General features: G+C 37.5%; 1 protein-coding gene across 1 annotated transcript in view; it reads left to right on the top strand.

Moving 5' to 3' along the window:
- DMGDH (dimethylglycine dehydrogenase) overlaps positions 1 to 22,182 on the top strand; it is a 39,151-nt gene extending 16,969 nt beyond the window's left edge. The window contains exons 8-16 of the mRNA XM_027671354.1: positions 3,805 to 3,974; positions 4,134 to 4,287; positions 5,052 to 5,217; positions 7,759 to 7,889; positions 9,328 to 9,545; positions 10,462 to 10,619; positions 11,721 to 11,780; positions 19,339 to 19,473; positions 20,959 to 22,182. Coding sequence (XP_027527155.1) covers positions 3,805 to 3,974; positions 4,134 to 4,287; positions 5,052 to 5,217; positions 7,759 to 7,889; positions 9,328 to 9,545; positions 10,462 to 10,619; positions 11,721 to 11,780; positions 19,339 to 19,473; positions 20,959 to 21,174 — 1,408 coding nt within the window. The 3' untranslated portion in view covers positions 21,175 to 22,182. The remainder of the gene's footprint in view (positions 1 to 3,804; positions 3,975 to 4,133; positions 4,288 to 5,051; positions 5,218 to 7,758; positions 7,890 to 9,327; positions 9,546 to 10,461; positions 10,620 to 11,720; positions 11,781 to 19,338; positions 19,474 to 20,958) is intronic.
- Positions 22,183 to 22,653: the final 471 nt, after the last annotated feature.

The following is a 22,653-nucleotide window of genomic DNA, read 5'->3' as shown; positions in this document are numbered from 1 at the left end:
TCTCTCTCACTTCTTCTTCATAACTCTAACTATTTTTTTAATTTGTTTCCTCCTTTTAATCTGGAGGCAAATATCTGTGACACTTTTAATGTGAAATATTAATTTTTGGGTAAAGAACTGAAGGTATACTAACCAGAAGACCAGCATGCTGTGTGACTGACTGCTCAAGGGATACAAACCCAGTCATGTTTTTGACTGTGAAAGTTGAGCTGAAAAATTACATTGCTGGGTATTGGAAGAAAGCAAACGAAGAGGACAGCACAAAAATAGATACAAGTGGTTTATTGGTGTCATTCTCCCACCCATTATGACATTTTCCTTGAACACGATTTACATCTTCTTTATTATGGCTGCACTGGAGTCAGTGGTAACACACTCACTGACATCTCTTTAATTGTCTTAGTTTGACCATTGAGTCAAGATGGATAGAATGAACCAATTACAATTCCAGGTGCATGTTATTGAATACATTCTGTTTACATTGTTTTTCCAATTGCCTAATTTGCTGTTCAAAATCCAGCTCAGCTTTTTCCAGTTTTCTTTCATTCCAAAGCAAACAAACCCTCAGATTCTAAGATAAGGCAGTATCACTAACATGCTTTCTGAGGCCCTCAAAATAAAAAGGCTTGGTAATTTTGCAATGATTCATTGTGAAAGGTATTCACCTTTGCTGCTTGGATTTAAAAAAAAATAATGTTATCTCTCAGTAACATTTGCAGAACTTACAGTTACAAAAGCCGTTTGCCTAGACCTTGTTCACCAAAAAGGCTGTTTAAGTTCATTACTCTGTGGCCAGACTTTGGAGCATGTTTTAATTCACTGGTGTTAATGGAAGCAGAATCAAAGTTCTTTATATGAAAAACTGAAGACTAGTGTTACATGGTTAAATTTCTTTAAACAGCTTATTTCAGGAGTTTGATTAATCTCTAAATGTTTAGTACACAGCTCACAATTACGTGGCTATCATTGGATTGCTTTGTCTGCTTTTCAGGGACTTTTGACTCTCTGTTCTGTGCTTCTGGGTCACTGCAGTGTTTCTATCAGTGTTGTAACTTTTTGTGTGCATTAGCAAATCCTTATCTCACAGTCAACTAGCAGGGACATTGTGACAGAGGACTTAGTGCTGTTAGATTAGAGGATTTTTATTATCTAAAATTAGCAGCTTGCTAGGCATTTTAACATGCAAAGAAGTATAGTTAGCAGATTGTGTAGCACTATTTATTATTAAGGTTGCTCAATGCTTCCCATTTTTATTTACTTACAGCTTTGAAAATGTTAACAAGATTAGGCTAGGATTTTAATCAGAAAAGTTTAATTCAAAGCAGTGTAACCATTCCATAACCTGGGACAAAGCCATTATAAAGGGGACCATGGTGTGCAGACTCAGATTTCCTAGGAAAAGGAATGGAAGGAGTTGGAAATGGATGAGAAGCAAGGAACTCATAAGTAAGACACAAGAATGTGACAGGAACAATGGGGAGATAATCTGTCAGGGATTGGAAGGAGAGAAGAAAAACCAGAGAAGGACAATTTGTGTTCATTAAGGAAATTTGCTCTAAATCATATGAAGACTGAGATTACTACACTGTACCACTCTTCACAGCTACTTGTAATGTCCTACCCCTGAACAACACATTTCATTTTTGTGCAGAACAATTGCAGTGGATGTATTAATACAATCAGCTCCCTATTATCTGAGGTAACAAGGGATTTGGGCATCCTGTGCAATGTAAAATCAAACCAAAATCATTGGGTTGCGCAGAGTCAGTGCTGCAAAGCTCTGCAGAGTACAGAGAGCACTCAGCCCAGGTGCAGGGCTGTACCTGTAGTAGCAGGGCAGTCTCCCCTGTGCTATCTTGCTCCTGGGGTTACCCTGCCATCAGCTCAGCAGTCTTCATCTGAAGCTAAAAACCTTCATTGTGTTTGATCTGTCAGCACTCACAATCGTGCAGTGGTTTCTTTGCTGTTGTTCCCCTCTGCTTTTGGGTGCAGTGAATGGTGCAGGGAGGCTTAAACTGGCTAAGACTGGAGCTGTACTCGAAGGCATCATAGCCATGCTCATAAAGCTTATACCCATGAATAATTAAGAGTTGTTTAATTGCATTAACACCAGAAACACTTGCAAAGTGGCAGTTTACAAGCAGTCATCCTTACTGCATCAGCTGTGGTGATAGAAGCTTGTGCTGAGTCTGAAGATTTTTGCTGAACTGCCTCACAGGGTGTGTTTGGCAGAATTACCTCATGTACTCAGTTTGTTATTTCTCTTTTATTTATTAAGACTCCACTATATCAAAGTAATGTTACTGATATTATGGATTCACTCTTCTTATGCATATGCATTAGAATGAAATGATTTCCTCGGGTTTTTTTATAAGATCCTTACCTACTTTAATGGAGGGGATAGACTTCAGAATGCAAAGTTGATGAGCAGCAACTGAAGTTTGTTTTAGCTTCTCTATTCTGTGTGAGTGTCTATGATTTAATTGCTGCGTGTTAATCTAAACTTGGTTTTGAACAGACTTACTTTTTTTCCAAGGATTTTTCAGTTGTGTTCATGGGAACATTTCACAACTAACTAAGAATTTATTTTCACATCTTGCCTAGGCAGAAAGATATTTTGACAATTTTTTTCAGATATGGCAAACTAATTCAACAGAGGTATTCCAAAAAGTTTTAAATCATTTGGTATTAATGATTATTTGTCATTAAACATTTCAGTGTCAAATCAGAGGTACTGTTTGATCATACACAGACTGAGTAGCAACATGCACATATTGCAGCACAACAAAGTTTGTGTCCCCAGTTTTCTGTAACCTTGCAGGAGCAAGTTTCACACGTTTTTCCCTATGGATGTCCAGATATCAAGCATTCTGATAGTTAGAATTGTGTACAAAATGTTTAAGTACAGAAACATAAAATCTATCACTTTATAACTTTTAAACATCTACCTTTGCTGTCTAGGGTGGTTCCTTTAATGTAGGTGTCTGACAAGATATTTTCTGTACAGTCTGATTCTTCACACACTAATGTAGAAACTGGACAGGCTTTTGCTACAGATTGTTAGCAGAAATTTCTACGTGTTTATTTTATTAGCATAAGCTTTCTGGAACCAGTTCTCTTTGTAGTTGTTATTAAGAAGAGAGAAGGCAAATCAGGTGAGAAAATGTGGTTCTCAACCTCTGGCACCATTGCAAACAAGTCTTCTATTTTTGTCCCCAGTTTCTCTACGTTCCCTGATTTCCTGTGGAGCAATTTAAAAAGTACTGTTGGAATTTCAAATTCCTTAAAGCAATCTCTGTAGTGTTGTTTGCTGCTGTTGCTCTTGTCACTGGAATGTAAATACTCATTGGAGCTGCTAGAATGTCTCAGTATGGATTTTAAATCTGAATCTGGTTTAGTCAAACCTGATTGAAACAGAAGAGGTATTCTATGACTAGGAAGTGTATTTAATGGACATCAGAAGTTTGAAAACTTTATTTAGTATTAATTGTTTAAGAGTGTTAATTCCCTGGAAATGATTATGAATTTTAAAGAAAGAGCTTTTGCTTAATCTCACACACTGCAGCTGCTGTACATTAGTGAGGACATTCTGCTGCTGACAATGGAGCAGTAGAAATATCTGTTAATATAAGTACGTAATCTTGGAAAACAAGACAAAACAGAACAAATGAAAAAAAAGAGGGAAAAATGTAAAATAATTTAGAGTCTGTGTTTGCAGTATGTGTTAGTAGTATATTTTAGTACTGATTTTAAGAAACAAAACATGAAAGACTTGGCACGGCAGGACTTTTTCCTGTTTTCAAGGTATGGCATTATACATGCTGGTGGCATAGGAAAGTACCTCAGTGACTGGATCCTTGAGGGGGAACCTCCATTTGACCTGATAGAATTAGATCCGAACCGCTACGGAAAGTGGACCACCACAGAATACACAGCAGCCAAAGCAAGAGAATCTTACGGTTTTAATAACATTGGTAAGAAGATATTAAATACATTTATGTCCTGAAGATGGATTCCAACAAAGCCTGCCTCTAGATTTCTCTGTTTATATACATGTTTTCTGTGCTGCTGATGATCTTAGCATGCCGTGGCTTTTGAGGTTTTTCTGTTTGTCTTTTTCTTTTCCCCTCTAGTTGGTTACCCTAAAGAAGAAAGATTTGCTGGGAGACCAACAGAGAGAACCAGTGGGCTGTATCATTTGCTAAAGTCAAGATGTTCAATGGGCTTTCATGCAGGATGGGAGCAACCTCATTGGTTCTACAAACCTGGAGATGAGACTGGATACAAGTAAATGAAAGATTATTTTTTTTGTCATGATAGCAAAAGCCAGTCTAGTTAAATTTAATGAGAAGCATACATTTATCATTCATTTCAGCTACAGATCTATATATTAGATAGATCTTCTATTCTTGCTTTTTCCATAGTTTAGAGTACATTTTATGCTGATAATGCAGACATTTCAAAACATGCATCGAGGTATCCTGTAACTGTTCTGGGTTTGGCACAGCAGTGAGCAACCTAGCTCAAGCTGGAGCTTGGAAAACAACTTGTTCATTATAAAAGCGTATTTTTGTCCATTTCTCATTATTTGATCAGCGGCATAGTATAATGTTTTCATGAAAAAGCTCATTTCTCTCTAGTTGTCTGGAACAGAGAAGCCTGATCTTCTTTTCTTTTCTTTTTTTTTTTTTTTTTTACTCCTCTGTGATTGCCCACCTAGTTACCTGCCTGCATCAGGGAGCTTCCAGCAAAGAAATATTTTCCACAGGGATACTGGAGTCCCAATCTAAATGAGGCTCATAAAGGAATAAAGAGACACACTTGGCTGTTCAGAAATAAAGCCTTTGATACCTTAAACTTAAATAAATGTTAAAGGATTTTAATTATTAAGCTATGTTAGACTAAAGAAAATATTGGGTAAGCTGTCTACAATTAGGAAAGTCTGTCTCTTTTGGATGATTATTAAACTGAAGAAACTGAAGACTACATTTTGCTGAAAAGAGCACAAAATTTTAAGATTGTATTTAATGTGTCTAACTGCTCTGTTTCAGACCCAGCTTTCGGCGCACAAATTGGTTTGACCCTGTGGGTCGTGAGCACAAACAGGTTATGGAAAAAGTTGGTGTGATTGACCTGTCACCATTTGGCAAATTTAGAGTAAAAGGCACAGATTCTGTTAGGCTGCTGGATCATCTATTTGCAAATGCTGTTCCAAAGGTAAGTGGGACAGTGATAACTGTTGTAATGCAGGATTTAGACAGACAAGCTCTGTTTCAGACATGGAAAATGAAACATAATATCGTTGCCGTATCTTTCAGATACCAAATACGCAGATCCTTTGGAGGAGTTTGTGTCAGATGTGTTGCATTCGTTTAAGAGCACGAACAGGGAAGTTTATACTAGAGCAGCCCCAAGCAGAAGTACATTTTGGCACTGATCATTGAATCAGAGTGGTTGGGGTTGGAAGGGACCTCTGGATGTCAACTTGTCCAACCCCCTGTTAAAGCAGATCACCTGAAGCTCATTGCCTAGGACTGTATTCAAATGGCTTTTGAGTATGTCCAAGGATGGCAACTCCACCAGTTCTCTGGGCAACTAATTCCTGTGCTCAGACATCTTTAGAGGAAAAGAATGTTTCCTTATGTTCAGACAGAGCCTCCTGTGTTTCAGATCTTTATCTAAAACATGCAAGTGAATCTCACCTGGAATTTTTTTACAGTAGAATAGCTTGGCAGCTGCCTGCCTAAAACTGTGGTGTACTGTGGCAGCTTAAGGCACAGAGCAGAGGAGGGGAAGGTGCTCTTGCATGGTCATAGCTAGATGTTGTATTCTTTCTGAATTCCAAAATGAACAGCTTTGTTGTAGGTTTTTTTTCAAATGCTCCCCCTCATACTGACTCTGGTGCAGGCAGGGCTGCAAATATGCAGGAGATTCAGCTTTCACCTCACACCTGTCCTTTCTTACCTCACACCTGTCCTTTCTTCACAAGTGTGGCTGTTCATAGATCCTCATAGTGTGTTTCTGCGCTAAAAAAAGGCACACTGTGACAAACTACTGCAGGTTTCTTATTCTTGGTGTTCAATTTTTCGTAGTGCTCCATTTTGTCTTTCTGCTTTGTCAACCAGTCTCAGGTAGTGTCTTTAACTTTAAAGTTAAAGTGTCTTTAACTTTAAAGATAAAGCTCCAGCAAGCAGATTGCTTCTTTCTGAAGTGCTATAGACTTGGGGTTTGGTCATTTCAGCGCAGAATTTCATGAAGTATTTGCAGTAGGTGATGGTTTTCAGTGCTTCAAACACCAAAGGGAGGAAACATAGGCAAACAGTACACTGAGACTATAGCTATGAAGGTATATAAGCTCTTCTCAGAGGTCAGAGTCAACTGAATGGGAAGAATGTGCATGAGATTGGTATCTTAGGAGAAAGAAGAACCTGAATTGCCATGTAGTCATACTTTTTTATTGTATTCATTTTGTGATAACAATATAGATTGAAAGTTTGCCTTCTGTCTGATTTGGGGTAGAGGTAGGGTAACTGTGTTATCAGTGCGCATTGATAACACTTGCTGAATATATTTATATGGTGGAGGGAAATCAAGATTAAAGAGGAAATTATGAGAACAAATCAAGTGCTTTCTATGAAGTTTAATCAGCACTGCTAAGAGGAAAAAGAAAACTAGATGGCAAAGCAGAAGGTACAGTTTATGAGTCGACTTAAAAATCCAACATTCACAACATTGGTTATTTTTTTTTAAGCTGCTGATTTTTGGTACCTTTCATGCTTGTCTGCATCATTAAATAATCCAGTGGAGTTACTGGAGATATACTTGTATCACACCCAGGTTGGGTGTGAGTAGCATCAAGTCCTGAAAATTCAACTAAATGCCTGATATATGTCAGTAACTATATTAATGTAATGTGACCTTGCAAAAGAATCTTAATATCTGCAATATTTTTCCTTTCTCCGTTCATTGTATGGAATCTAGGCACTGACTAGGTGGCTGACAAGTTTCTGTGAAAGCAGAATGAAATAAGAGAGATTAAATTCTGCCTCTGGAACCAGACCAGCACAACAGCTACAGCATATTCATATTTCTATTTATATGCATGATATATGTATGAACATTATGTGTTTTGTGGGCACAGCTAAGTAACTGTTATTTGAAATTTTGCCTCTAGAAATCAAGCTTCTAAACAGAATCTGATTCAAATGTACAGAGATGCAGATTCATAGTCAGCAACTACAAATAATGTAAAAGCATACATAAATCAGGGCCACAAAAGCATAACCCAACTCAGTATTTCTTTCTTTAAAGTAAAGGGCAAAGCATATGTTATTCTTTTGGGATCTGAAAGCCTTATTCACATGATTGAAAAAAAATTATATCAATAACAGGTAGAATTTTTTATTCAAATGATGAGAGAACAAACTAAAGTTGACTGAATTTAAAATGCATTTAAAATGCATTCTTAAAACAAATGTAGCTTAAGAATGCTTTATGTAATGCATAATTAACAAGTATTTATAAAGGTCTTGATTTGTCTTATTTTAAAAATTTCTGTTTTTACAAAAATGTGTAGTTTCCACTGCATAGCTTAAGCTTGGCCAGTTGTGTATCTCTCCACTCCTCTTATGGCACAGCAGAGCAAACATGAAAAAAGTTGTTTTTTCAGATGAAGACATATAACCATATATTTAATGATGTTTAAGAATTGAAAGGTTTTATATTGCATTCTTAATAATTGCAAATTTTACTCTGTAGATGGGTTCCACAAATATAAGCCATATGTTAACGCCAAGAGGGAAAGTTTATGCTGAGCTAACTGTTTCTCAACTGTGTCCTGGAGAATTCATGCTCGTAACTGGGTCAGGGTCAGAACTCCATGATCTGAGGTTAGTTCATTTTTTATGCAGTAAGTACATAGTGCTATACAGTCATATTAATATAGAAACATTTTTACTAAGTTCCAAACTCTTAATAAGTACTTAACAAGCTTTTCACAAAGTTCATGAGAGCTATACTCTTTATTGACCTTAGTTTCTTAGAAACTTGGTTGACCTAAATCCTGAAGTATAAGCAGTTGGTTAGTGGATTATTGCTGATGTAAAAAGATGGAGAACTTACTGACAGTTATGTAATATACGTTATCGGAGGTAGTTATTGTTTTGTTGTTGAACCTTGTGTTTGGCATTGTATGATGTAACATAGCACAGTTGTTCCTTTCTAGTGTGTTCTCTTACGCAAAAAAAAAAAAAAAATTGGCTTTAAACATGGATAACCCCAGAGGCACTGACCTGGCCCATAGAGATAGGTAGTGTAGTCTTCGTGATTGTGGTAATGTCTTCTGCCTCGGGCTTTGGGGTCACAAACTGAAACAACAAAAAGAAAGGAAGTAGAAGCAGTTGCAGGATGACTTAATAAATTAGTTTTCATAGATGAGCATTGAAATTGACATTTCTAGTGCTGTTCTTAGTGGAGGTTGCTGGCAAACCAGTTAATCAAAATTAATCAATGCCTAAAAAACTGAAACTTGCTACCCTAACATACAAAGTATTTTTGAATACCATTTAGTACATTAATTCAAAAGAATACTTTTGAGTACTGTTTAATAACAGTCCCAGAGGAATCAGTAGGATCACTGGCACATTCAGGAACCAAACAGCAGAGTCAGATCTAATGTATTTAATTCTACAGACTTCTGAAGTCCTGTTTGGTACTCCCCTATGCCTGAGATCTGGCAACACTGCAGAACAATCTAGTGCTTAATAAGATTTTTAAATATACTAATTTTATTTATTTTCTGAGCTTCCTGAAAGACAATTTTCAGTTGTTGTTTTTTATTAAATCCAAACTGAACTTCCTGCCAATACTTTAACTACTACATTCAGAACGGAACACGCCTTCTTGTACATTTCTGTTGTCACAGAAATTTATTTGAAGATTTCTTACGTTTATTGTGTTTATTGCTTACTCTTTTTGTAGGTTCACTTTTTATTAACACATTCTGGATCCAAAGCCAAATCTGTTGGCATTATATGAGATCATTTCTTTCTCTTGTCTTGAATATACTGTTCCACCCATTTAAATTCTCTTCTTTCCTGGCTATATCTCAGATGCTTGTGTTGCTGTACCAGTGTTTCATGAGAAAACAGTGTTTAACATCAATGATGGATTTGACTATCTAATGTAGCACATAGTTTTGTTGGTTATGAGACAGTGTGGCACTGGGAGCTGCTGGGGAGATGAACACTAAAAAAAGTTACTAAAATCTTATCTAAATCAGTTATTTTTCATAAGAAGTGTAACATCAGTGTTGTGTTTTATGTGCAGATGGATAGAAGAGAAAGTAACAACAGGTGGATACAAAGTTGAAATAGAAAACTTGACAGATGAGATGGGGGTACTTGGTGTAGCTGGTCCGTATGCACGACAGGTCCTCCAGAAGTTGACAAATGAGGATCTGAGTCATGGTTCCTTTAAATTTCTTCAGTGTAAACATCTGAAACTTTCCAATATTGCTCTTATTGCTATTAGGATATCATACACAGGTAAGCAATAGAAAAAACATGCACTTAAGGAAAAAGACAATTCATAAAATAATAAATGTCACTAAAATTATATTAAAAAATAAGTCTCATCATGTATTCTTAAGAAGTAGGTTCATTATATTTTACATATAAATGTGGGAGGAATTACAGTACATTGATTTCCAAATGTGATATGGTCAGGGTCTGTGCTGAGTTTTTCCAAGACCTTTTTTTCTAGAAATACCCTATAGTGTAAATATTTATTTTGCAGAACAAAAGGCCAGTTCTGATAACCTCTGTGGTATTTGCTGCAAACCCAACGTCAAGAATTGGTTTTGGATTACCATATATTAGTGTTTGTCACGTGCTTTGAAAATGTAATGCTGTAGTGATTAATTTTTGGTTTTTTTCAGTTATTTTTTTTAATTTCTTTTTACATCCATCTCTAGTGTAATAGATTGAATTCAGAGCATTCTGAAACAGCTGAAGTCCTTGTAATTCATATTCTCTTTCCATTGTGCTAAATATGATACAATGCACTGATTCTTATTTACACTCAGTTACATTTGCTATTCACTCGCCAAGTCATCATCTGGTTTTAATGCCCTTAAACTTAATTTATCATTGTAGTTTCATTACATGACCTTTCCTTATCAGTTATTCTGATTTTTCCTTACCCACAGTTTTCAGTTAACAGTTTAAATTAGAATAATAGAAATTATTCTAATTTAAGTAAGCCCTCTGCTTAATACAGAGGGCACAAATCCTCTGGTGGTTCTTGCAGGGAATGAGATGTGCTATATGATAGGAGAATTGACCCTAGAGTGTGAATTAGCACTTTACAGCATTGACCCCCACTTTTGACCAAGAACAGGAGTGTATTTATTAGGATCATTTTATTGAGTTGATGAAACCATTAATCTTTTTTGTATAACAGGTGAATTGGGCTGGGAGCTGTATCACAGAAAAGAAGATTCTGTAGCTCTTTACAGTGCAATCATGGAAGCTGGCCAGAAAGAGGGAATTGATGACTTTGGAACATATGCTCTGAATGCTTTAAGGCTGGAAAAGGGTTTCCGAGCCTGGGGGGCAGAGGTCAGAAAATCTTTATTATTCCTTCTGAGGTTTTTGGTGAGGAGGAGGGGGGGCAGTATGTTTGTTGGGTTTTTTTTATTTATTTTTATTTAGTTATGACTGTCCAGCTTTTAGTCAGAGTTAGCATAGCTAGTATTTGTACCAGTTTCTCCATTTTGCATGAAAAAAAAATCTACTTTGAGCAGGAAAAGCTACTATAATTCTGACTGGTGATTTCTAAATAAAAATAACTAGTGTACTCCATTGCAATGCTGGCAAAGAAACACTTATTTCTATTCATGTATGGTTTTCCCTCTTGTGTATAACAAAATTATGAGGGTTTTGCTGAGCTCTGATGTTTTAAAATCAAAGGTTTGGCTGACAGATTCTGAAAACATTTTATTTCTGTAATAACTGTGTCCTGAGAGGCCAATTATTCTTGCTTCATAATGTCTTTGGAACTTTTTCATTTCCCATTAGCTTGTTTCTGCAGAATTTGCTCACTCACAATAAAGAACTATTCAGGGGGTCTAGAGAATTTGGGGAAGATCAGTATAATTTCTGCTTACCTGAAAGTTTTCCTAATTCCTTTTGAAATGAAAGAGCTCAAGAAGGTGAAATGGTGGGCATGTAGGGGTCCTTTCTGTTTGCCCTGTGATAATTATTTTCATTCTTTCTTCAAATGCTGCCGAACAAATTATTCCCCCTGCACCGAAGGGGAAGGTGGTGAATGAAATTGGCTGTGTTTTATTTTCCTCTGCAGCTAAGACATTCTGCTGTGTTGTAAAAGGTGTGCATACCTCAGTTATTCAGTCTTCTGCAGGTTCCAGTCTCCTTTGATGAAAAATCCTGTTTCTTACTGAAGTGTGTTTACTTTGCATATTGAAATTAGATGACTGATTTACATATCTATATGTTATATTAGGCACGATAGTAGATACATTGTTTAAATCACATATTGGAAGCTTTCAGTGTAATCAAATGGAAGTTGTACGTATGCAATATGGAAGACATTGACACAAGAGTAGATATAAGTATGCACAGAAAGAATAAATAAGCCCCCCAACCCAAAAGCTATGATGGACCCTCATTGCTGGATCGTGAATTTATATCTTTTAACAGATGAACTGTGACACTAATCCCTTGGAAGCTGGACTGGAATATTTTGTAAAGCTAAACAAGGTATGTCTTATTATTTTCAATGTGTTCTATTATGTCCAGGGTTATTCCTTTAAGTGTTTGAACATCAAAAATGTCATTATCTGGAAAACAAAACAGGTTTAGAAACTGAACTGTGCAACTATAATTATAAGGATAATTACTTTATAAGTACCAACTTGTTTAAAAAAATTTTCCCATGTTTTTTGCCAACAGAATTATACAATAGATCAGAAAGTTGCAAATACTAAATGTTTTTGACATGAAAAATAATTCTTTGTGATTTATTTTCAGAGAGAAACTTTAGTCATATACTTTTGTAAACATATAGTATATATACACAAGTTGAACAAACCTGTTCATATTTTGAAAATGTTTTGCCTGCTTATTCTTGTTAAAGCAGATGTCTCTAGGATCTTTTTCCCTGGCTACCACTCTAGTACAACAATTATGGAAAAACAAATATATTTTTTAGAAATGCTGGTTGACAACTGACAATAATAAGTTAAATATAATATAAAATAATATTTTGGTTAAAAAAATAATTAGTTGTTCATAGAACTTCTGAAGAGGTCCTCTGCTCATAACTTTTTCCCACCTGATTTGAAGTTTAGAGAATGGAGCTAGTTGCATTTAAATGTGCATTAAAAAAGATGTTATTCTATCTCCTTTTATCAGCAATCTCACTTTCTTGTATTAATATTTTGGCAATTCAAATTCTTTTCTAGTCTAATAGATACAGAAATTGCTTGTAATTCTCTTTCCTGGTCCAAATTGAATCCCAAAAGAAAAGTCCAAACTCTGTCAAATAGAGGACCTTTCCATGAAACTTAGTGAAATCATGTCCTGTGCAGATCTAAAGCCATCTGCTGCTATCAATTAGTCCATCAACTCAAACAGTAGTTGCCTGCACAATGGAAGTGAAGTTTCTAATGTGAAAAACCTGGTCCTAGAGATTTCAAGTGAGGTGCGCTAAATAAGGGGCTATTTTTGGCTTAATATTTTTCCTCCATTTTTTATCTGTAAAATGAAGTGCCAACCTTTTTTTGTAAGGGAGATCAAGAAGAAAAAATGTGAAACATTTCATCTTTACAATGATGTAATGTGGTACAGGGACAAACTGTTCTTATTTATGCTCCCTTTATACCTGAAATGGTAATAAATCAGATAATAAATCATCCTTGATATTTTTGCCATGTTATGTGGGGGCACTGTAGAACTGATAGAAAGAATGCAGAACTTTAAGTTACATCTCCAAATAAAAAGCAAATGTTAAACCTTGCATAGGAAAGAATTATGGAGGTGTGTTAAACCTAAAACAATGCTTTTATGAGACAATTTCACCAACGATTAACAGCAACAAGCCCAGGAAAGTGATTTTCCTCCCCAACTGTTGAACCTGTCTATAAAGGTTAAAGTTCTTCAACCTGTGTAGGATTGAGGAAAGGTGCTCCCAGGAGTGGCAGTGGCAGTTCTAAATGCAGTGGAGTTACAGCTGTTTACATTGGTTAGTATAATTTTGCCCTAATCAGAATAAGTGACACATGCTAGGGAAATACAGAATCTTAAGATTATGCTGTATTTGCAAAAGGATTTTCTCATCTTGAGGAGAGATTAGCAGGATTGCAGGGATATGCAATAAAGAAGTAATATTACTATTACCCATTTTTCTTTCCACTTCCTTTTGATACATGTTTGTTTTCTTTTTTTTCCCCCCTTTAGTGTAAGTAGGAAAGCAGCCATAAACAGGGAAAGCCATTGCTTGCCAAGATGCCTGTGCAAAACATATGAAGGCACTAATGCGCATGAAGCACTTGATTCTCTAATTGCTCTGCGCACTTCTCTGCAGGGTTGGAGCAGTTCTTTGGAGTGGATACTCACACTGTAGGCAAATGGACATGGAGTGAATCTCCAGCAGAGATGCAGAGTGTCAGCTTAAAACATTTGCCAGTTTTGCTGAACTAATGTGAAAAAGGAAATAATCAATTTTTTTTATTGACTCAAATGAGGGCAGTTGTGACTGTATGTTGACACTTCGGAGGTACCTGAGCTTATTCAGATATTGGAAGCACTTGTAGTATGAAATGCAGTGTAAGATTATTTACTCTGCTCCTTGGCAGTTTGAATCCCAGTTCCATGCCTCTGGTTTTGTTGTACATTTAGCATAGCGTAGACCTCAGCATTCTTTACAGGCCACTGTGACTGAAGACAAGCAATACTCTTTTTTCACCTGTTCCTATGGTTAAGGAAACTTTCCCCCCGAAAAGGGCAAACGAGATAAAAACTACAACAGATACTTAAATACTTCTTTTTGACATTTTGGTGTGTTGGGTTCCTCACCAGCAATAATCTTTGTGAGGAAAGCATGTGCCCCCAAGTGGGGAAAGTGCTGATCTCTGTTAATTGCTTCTTACCGTGCAACAAGGAGCTGAAATAGCTCACAAAAGAAAAAAAGACTTCAGCATAAGTGAATCTTGAGTGGTATGTCATGGAAAATGAAAATAGTTTCTAAACAGATTAAAACAAATGAAGAACCAGATGCCAGTGAAGGTAATATGATCAAAAGGAATTTTAATTTCCACAAGAGGGCATTCAAATATCTGGGAATATATATCAAGAGATATAATTTCCTAATAAATTCCTGATGTTCTCTGTGTTTAGAAAGTTTAGTGTATGCATCATCTTCAGGTACACATGGACTAGTAATTTTTTTTTTATTAATAATAGGAGAAACTCTTAAAAGCTTAAGCTGACTTTTTTTCAATTATAACATGGCAATAAGTAAACCCATTTCCTCAGGATTTCTGTGGCAACTTTCATTTTGTCAGTAAGGCTGAGGAGATGGCATTGTTCTAGGTGGTTTCCTCTAGACTCTGCTTAATAATCTCTTTTTCTCTAATTTGGTGTTAGTTGCTTCCTTGCACAGATGAGCAGGATGGGCTGCAATTAAACCAAAGTGGAGGGACAGTAACGAGATTAATTTCTAATTTAGAGTATATAATGTCTTCACAACTTCACAACAAAAATCTGTCCATTTTAGTGATGAGATTTCTTTTAATACCTGTTCCTTTCTTTTGGTTGTTTAATTGAATTTAGTAAGTTAGATAGCCTCATCTCATGAATAAGCACTCTGCTACTAAATATTGAATAAAGTCCTAATGTCAGTCTCTGCGCCAGGAAGTTCACAGAATAACTTTAACGAAGAAAAAGTTGCATTTCTTTTTGCTCCATGTCTGAGAATATTGTTCTGCACATTTTCACTTGCTTAGGTTTTGGAGTGCTCAAAAACGTAGCGTATTCACCTCTGAATGCTTAAACCAACTTATTTTTGTCCTGAGCTTAATGGACCAGAAGTTCCGATAAAACTTGATGTTACAGAGAAAAACATCCATGCCAGTTTAAGTTGTTCATGGAACTCTTTCATAAGGGTTTTCCTTGTGAATCCAATAGTGATAACATTTATTAAGAGCTTAAAGTCCGCAGTCGGCTCATTTGTGCTTGCGTTGCTGTATCCAAGACTGCCATCTCCTGGTCACGCTCTCTGCAGCAACAGCCCACTGCGATTTGGGAACAAAATGCAGTAGATGATGGAAACTCTTTGGAACTCTGCAGTAGTGTGCTCTTACAGGCCAGGATCCGAGTGCTTAGCTCATAACTCATGTTTGTTTCCACTAGGAGAAACTACTGAGGCAGTGTTTCTTTGCCTCAGCCCTCTTTATTTACTGGGGCAGTTTCTTTGTTCTGCATTCCAAGCTTCTTTCCAGATTTCCCGCTCTGCTCTGTGCTGATGCAGCCTCACCTTGAATATTGTGTGCACTTCTGGGCACCACAATATAAGAAAGATATTAAGCTGTTAGAGAGTGTCCAAAGGAGGGCAACGAAGATGGTGAAGGGTTTTCCTTGAGGGAAAACCATATGAGGAACAGCTGAGGTCACTTGGTGTGTTCAGCCTAGAGAAGAGGAGACTGAGGGGAGACATCATTGCAGCTACGACTTCCTTTTGAGTGGAAGAGGAGGGGCAGGCACTGATCTCTTCTCTGTAGTGATCCATGGGAATGGCTTGAAGTTGTGTCAGTGGAGATTTAGGTTGGATAATAGAAAAGGGTTCTTCACCCAGAGGGTAGCTGGGTACTGGAAAAGGTTCCCCAGGGAAGTGGTCACAGCACCAAGCCTGACAGAGTTGAAGAACCATTTGGTTGATACTCTCAGGCACATGGTGCAATTCTTGAACATGGTCCGGTGCAGGGCTAAGGTTGGACTTGATGATTCTTGTGGGTCCCATCCAACACAGCATATTCTGTAATTCTGTGATTTTTCTGTATCCAGAATTTCTTACATTTTCTTTGGCCTACTCTACCAGCTTTTCCTTTCTTTTTTTTTTTAATACCAACACAAAACCTTCTCCACTGTTTCTTGCTCCTTTCCCTGTCTGCTTATCACTAATTGCATGTCATCTCCTCCAACTCTACTCAGTGACTACCTGAATTCCATTGTCAAAATGCACCTCAGGCTACAAGTAGTAGAAAAGTGAGAGGGAACTACAATTGCTGAATATTGTCTGGTCTGAGATATTAGCTTTATATTTTCCAGAAGCCTCTTGACAGTTATATTCTAAAATGAATCCTCACAGTCTTTTCTGACCTGAGCTATATTTCATGCTGTCTTTCCCCAAAGAGTGCCATCTGTGGTCCTTGTGCACAGTATCTGCTTTATCTTCAGTTGGTTCACCTCAATTTCCAGACTAACTCGTCCTTAACTGGTTCATAAGCTGTTTTTCACAACCACTTACAGAGCCTAACCTTTAATAGTGCAAAAACTCTTCATTCCTTTAATAATTTCTTGTAAGCCTGCACACGAGACGTATGTGAACATGAAGAACTGCAAGAACACATGAACTCACTGTATAATAATGTATTTCAAGTATAATATGTGTTGCTTGTAATTCAGTAAGATGGTAAGACAGTGCAACACTTCTCTACAGAATTATCTCTAAAGAACATTACCAGAAATAGTATTTTTGAAGTCTTCAACAATATTTAATTTCTTTTCTCTAAGGCACTTATCCAATGAATATAATTCCTGCTTCAGACCTAAGATCAACTGCCTTAAAATAGCTTTCACTGCTAGTCATCTCTTCAGCAAAGGCTGGAAAGCTAGAGGACTTTGTAACTGCTATTATGTTTCTTGCCTATGACCGGTATGTATCTGGCAGTTTAGCTGAATACAATTATTTTGTTTTGCCTGATCTGTATCTTAAAAAATGAATAGGTAGAACTGGCAAGGCACTGTTCCTAAGATGTACTGTACAGTTATTAGAAATAATGATATCCAGCTTGATTACTATTTTATACTCTGTCCTAATTCTCAGCATCTTTGAAATGGGCTTTCCCTTGGTTCTCAAAGAACTTTGTCCAGGACCAAGTGTTTATAATAGCGCTTTTTTTCTGTGGCTCCTTTTTCCAATTTATTCTCTACCTAGCCAACTAAATTGTCTGGGTTCCATTTAAGTTACATTTAAGTCTTCAGCTTTAAATGTGAGGTATCAGGTTCACAGCTATTGGTTGGCAAAATAAGCTCATAGCTGTGAACCTGGCCACGATACTACCTAATATCTTTATTGATGATCTGAATGAGTGGATTGAGTGTACCCTCAGTTAGTTTATGGATGACACTAAGTTGTGTGGGAGTGTTGGTCTGCTGAAGGGAGGAAAGTTCTGCAGAGGGATCTGGATAGGCTGGATTGATGAGCTGTGGTATGAAGGCCAGTGGTACGAAGTTCAGTAAGACCAAGTGCCAGGTCCTGCACTTGGGTCACAATGACCCCAGGCAGTGCTATAGGCTGGGGAAAGAGTGGCTGGAAAGTGGCCCAGTGGAAAAGAACACGGGGGTGATGATCAACAGTGACAGTGACTGAACACGAGCCAGCAGTGTGTCCAAGTGGCCAAGAAGGCCAGTGTCATCCTGGCCTGTAGCAGCTATAGTGTGACCATCAGGACTAGGGAAGTGATCGTTCCCCTGTACTCAGCACTGCTGAGGATGTATCTTGAATGAGGTGTTCAGTTCTGGGCCCCTCGCTACAAGAAAGACATTGAGGTGCTGGAGTGTGTCCAGAGGAGGGCAATGGAGCTGGTGAAGGGTCTGGAGCACAAGTCCTGTGAGAAATGGCTGAGGGAGCTGGGGTTGTTTAGCCTGGACAAAAGGAGTCTCAGGGGAGACATTATCGCTCTATAACTACATGAAAAGAGGTTGTATCCAGGTGTGGGTCAGCCTCTTCCCCCAGGCAACTAGTGACAGGATGAGAGGAAATGGCATTGAGCTGTACCAGATGTGGTTTAGATTGGACATCAGGAAAAAATTTCTTCACAGAAAGCATTGTAAAGCATTGGAAGTGACTGCCCAGGGAGGTGGTGGAGTCAGCATCCCTGGAGGTGTTCAAGAAATGACTTGGTCTAGTTGACAAGGTGGTGATTGCTCAAAGATTGGACTCAATGATCCTAGAGGTTTTTTCCAACCTAAATGACTCTGTGATTCTGTGATATAATCAGGCTAGTGGAATCAGCTCAACATGATCACATACAGTAAATACTGTCCTGTATACCCTTGAGGATTCGGAGACTTGCTGATGACTGCTTCTATGCTTGTCATGCATTTATGTAGTCTGCTTCCAGAAATATGAAATCTGCTTGTACCTTTCTAAGCAAGGGAACTCCAAACAATAATATTACTCTTTACCTAACACACAGCATTATCCCCTAAAATGGGAGATATGGGAAAAAAACATACTTACCTTAAAACAAGAATATGGAGTAAACTGCCTGTTGTGCAGCTTGGCAGAGACACCAAAGTGAAATACTGACAAGTTACTGTCATGGTTGATACAGCATCAAAAGGAAGTGTGTTCACAGAGGAAGGCCCAAACTTTAGGATCTGGGTACTGGAATTCCCTTTTTGTTCATAGAAACTGAAATGATGTGCAGTTTTCTGTCTTATAACCTTAACTGGGCAGATAGTCTTGTTACACATCTCACTGCATGTGTATTTCTACTATGTTGGAATTATTGATATTAAAGTACTGAGATCCAGGAAAAAAAATAAAGTGAATAAAATTACCAACATACAGTGTACCAATATAAAAATCATCATGGCTAGGCTTCGCAAATGAAGATTTGGGAAGGGCTCTACCCACGTTTGTTACAAGCGCGCTGGTGGCTAAAAAGGCCAATACGAGATAGGCACGTCCGGCTGCAAAAGGCACAGCAGAAAGACTCCTTAGGTGGTATATTCTGCAAGACACGATTCTTTCTGCATTGTCTTTTCTCCTCCGGGGTGATCCTGCGTGCTTTCTCAAAGGCATCAGCAGCGTTATAGATGGTGTGTCTCCAGACCTCCCGATTGGAGGCCAGAGTAGACCAATATAAAAATACCAAGATACTATCTGTCAAAGATTTGATTTCATCTATATTTCATACAAAATACTCAAGTGACAGGAAAAGAAATTAAGATAAATTTAAACGTTTATAATTCTAAACTTTTTGCAGAACCCAAATAAACATATATCATCATTATCTTCTATTTTTTTCAGCCAGCAGACTTTATAGGAAAGCAAGCACTGAAGCAGATTAAAGAAAAAGGGCTCAAACGACGACTGGTATATCTCACCCTGGAAACAGATAATGTTGATCCAGAGGGAAATGAAAGTGTGTGGCACAATGGCAAGGCAAGGAATATAGATTCTGTATGTTACAAGAAATCAATATTAATTCTGCAAAAGCAGAATCTAACTTTGTGTTTCAAGTGTAAATGCATTATTTCTATTTTACCAGCACAGATCAATTTGAAACTATGATAAACACTTTCTAATCTTCATCCAGGAAGCAAAGGGTAATGAAGTATCTACAGAGAAAATGTGAAATGTTACCAAGAGTCACAGAAACTAGGGTTGGAACAGACTAAAGGATTGTCATCCGTTTTCTTCTTTAGCAATTTCACTATTCTCCTAACAACACTTTTGCTGTTCACTTAAAAGAAATGAAACAACGGCAAAGTTCAGGCCTCCACATTTCAGCATATATTATGTGTTGAAACACTCACTGGCAGTTAAAGTGTTGTAGATAATAAACATATGCATGTGTATACTGTATGTTCCAGTGAAAACTTAACTAAATGCAGCAGGAATAGACTATTTTGTCAAGGAGCAAAAACTTCCCAGTTTCAGGTGATATTACTCTCAGTTGAGACTATTCTAAACTGCATGACACACTTGAAACTTGCTTAATGTCTGAAGTGTATAAACCAAAATGCGAGATGTTGTTACAACCCGGTTTAGAAGCTCTGCACTTTTCCAGGTGTTAAACTTTTATTTCAGGCATCAAGAGATTTTGCCTACACAAACTCTTGCAAAATCTTTTGATTCTCTGGTACCTTGAGTTCATGTCTGGAGAAAAACTACACATTTTTCTCTAAGAGATTTTAATTTGGTGAGAAAATAGGGGTTTTGGCAAAAAGGGTTTAACAGAAATAACATGAGACTTCACAAAAGCATTACAACAGATTACTGAAACTAGCAAGCATTGCTATAGTAAGGAAACCTTTGTTACACCCAGCAAATACAAACTTAAGTGAAATACCATAACTTAAGCGAAATACAGACAAGTTGCCCACAGGAGTAAAGGAAGAGAGATTAAGAGAAGAAAGAATAAAGAGAGAGACGAGAGAGACATATTTACCACTTTGGAGGTCACATGTTGACAGGTCAGGAGGGCAGAGGCCAAGGGGGAGATAGAGACCCTGTGCATGTCTATTTATAGATTCTGGCTATTGTGGCCACTCCCCCCTGGTGGGACCTTGGCTCACTGCCACTCACTGTCTCCCCAGCCAAAGCGAGGGGTGCCACAGCCAATTAGAGGCTCCAGGGTGTGTGGTGTGGGCAGGCCACCAGGCGGCAGCCCAGCCACATGGCTTTTCCTGCCATGTGCTCTGCATGGACGTGGCCATGTTGGCTCCCGGCCTGAGCCTAGGCCTTCACATCTCCCACCACAAACAGACAACATGGTTTATTCAACCCATCAATCAAACAATCCAGTGAGGAGTGAATCCAGTCTCTGACAGATGTGTAGTTGTTTGGCTTGTTGGTTGGGGTTTTTTTTTAGGAAAATCTCACTGCATCTTGAAAATTAAAATAATTGTTTGTGATTTCTTTCAGGTTATTGGCAATACCACATCAGGATGTTTCAGTTATAGTGCTCAGCAGAGTCTAGCTTTTGCATATGTTCCCACGGAACTCAGCAAAGTTGGACAGAAATTGGAAGTTGAACTTTTAGGTAAAAATTATCCAGCAACCATTATACAAGAGCCACTGGTGCTGACTGAACCAACAAGAATACGCCTTCAGAGAAAGGGTGAAAGTCCCAAAATATAAACTCAGATGAGGATATAGCAAATTATGCAGTAGGAAATAGTGCTATTAATATGCATGAAATTAAGAGAATTGAACTACTGAGATTTGCTAATTACTCAGCACAAGATCCTCATTGCCATACATCAGTGAGAAATTCAATGGTCTTACCCTCCTACTTCCTTGTGTGGGCTGTTCACAGTAGAGATCTGAGCAGAGTTGATGAACCAGTAGCATTTGTGAACAGAAGCACTTGCTTCCCAGTAGCGTTTGTGAGCAGAAAGTGGCAGGGAATGAGTAGTAGATCATTGATTCAGCTTGCTCCCATGCTGGCTGGCAGATCTGCATTAATGCATACAAGGAAGGTGCTCTTGATACTGTCCAATAGCAATTTCCTCCTCCTTCTTGACACTCAACAGTTCCTCCTTTGCCTGCCCTCGGGGTAAAGTAGCTTACCCGGGCTTCTTTACAACACGAATAGCAAACTCATCATTAAAATCATATCACTAGTTCTCAGAATGCTTCATAAGGAATTGAAATACATTCCATCAACCATTAAAAATAATAAAGGCGTTATTAAAGGCAAACTGAACTGTTGACATTTTTTCCCAGTGGCAGAAATTCTCATGGAAGATCAAAATCTAGTTCTTCTCAATGAAATAGTTATAGGAAGCCCATTCTTCATTTTTCCACATGAATCATCTGGCGGATTACATGTAATATTCTACAACACACATGATGTTATTGTTCAGTTTCTGAATAAAACTTAAAGTACTGTATCAATGGATTTACTGTATGAAATCTGAAGTGCTAGACAGACGCCAAAGATTGTCAGTTCTTCCTTTTTCTGTTAATTATAGATTGAACAGCAGTAAGAGCCTTATATTATTACACAGAAATATTAAAAATGAAAAAATATAATTAAATTGACAGCAAAGGAGCTTTATTGACTGTTCAATATTCAATAACCTGAGTAAGCAGGATTGGTGTATGGTGGGAACACACTAAATTAATAAAACACTCTTCTGAGTTCAATAATATGCTCAACAATTCTTTTGAATAACAACGTTAAAATTTCTAACTTACAGAAAGAAAGTAATGCTCTCCTTTAGGCTATAGATAAATGTTTTCAAAGTACGTACAAATAATGTCCAAAATGTACTTTCTTCAAAGGAGTTGGTGCCTGTGAATCTTCAGCAAAGAAGCAAATGTATAAATAGCATATACCAGGAGAAACATGATTTTTATAATGAACACTTACTCTTGATAATTTAGTTGACATTACATTGTGCTATTCTGAATATCTTTTAAAAAGCAGGTCAAAATAAAATTCAGCTAATAAAATACAAGCTTTGCCAGGTTTGCATATAGTACTATCTTCAGCTACCATTCAGAAATTATTCTATGTTATACTTTCATAAGTGATTGAGTTCTATCTTGCTGAACCAGTCAGAGATGTTACTTTTTCTAAAGGCAACATTATTTGTGAGGCACTGAGCCACT

Source organism: Neopelma chrysocephalum, unplaced genomic scaffold, assembly GCF_003984885.1.
Source record: "Neopelma chrysocephalum unplaced genomic scaffold, ASM398488v2 Primary Assembly neopelma1_97102, whole genome shotgun sequence".
Classification (NCBI taxonomy): domain Eukaryota; kingdom Metazoa; phylum Chordata; class Aves; order Passeriformes; family Pipridae; genus Neopelma; species Neopelma chrysocephalum.
Note: the sequence above shows the minus strand (reverse complement) of the source record. Positions and strands in the feature narration are given on the sequence as shown.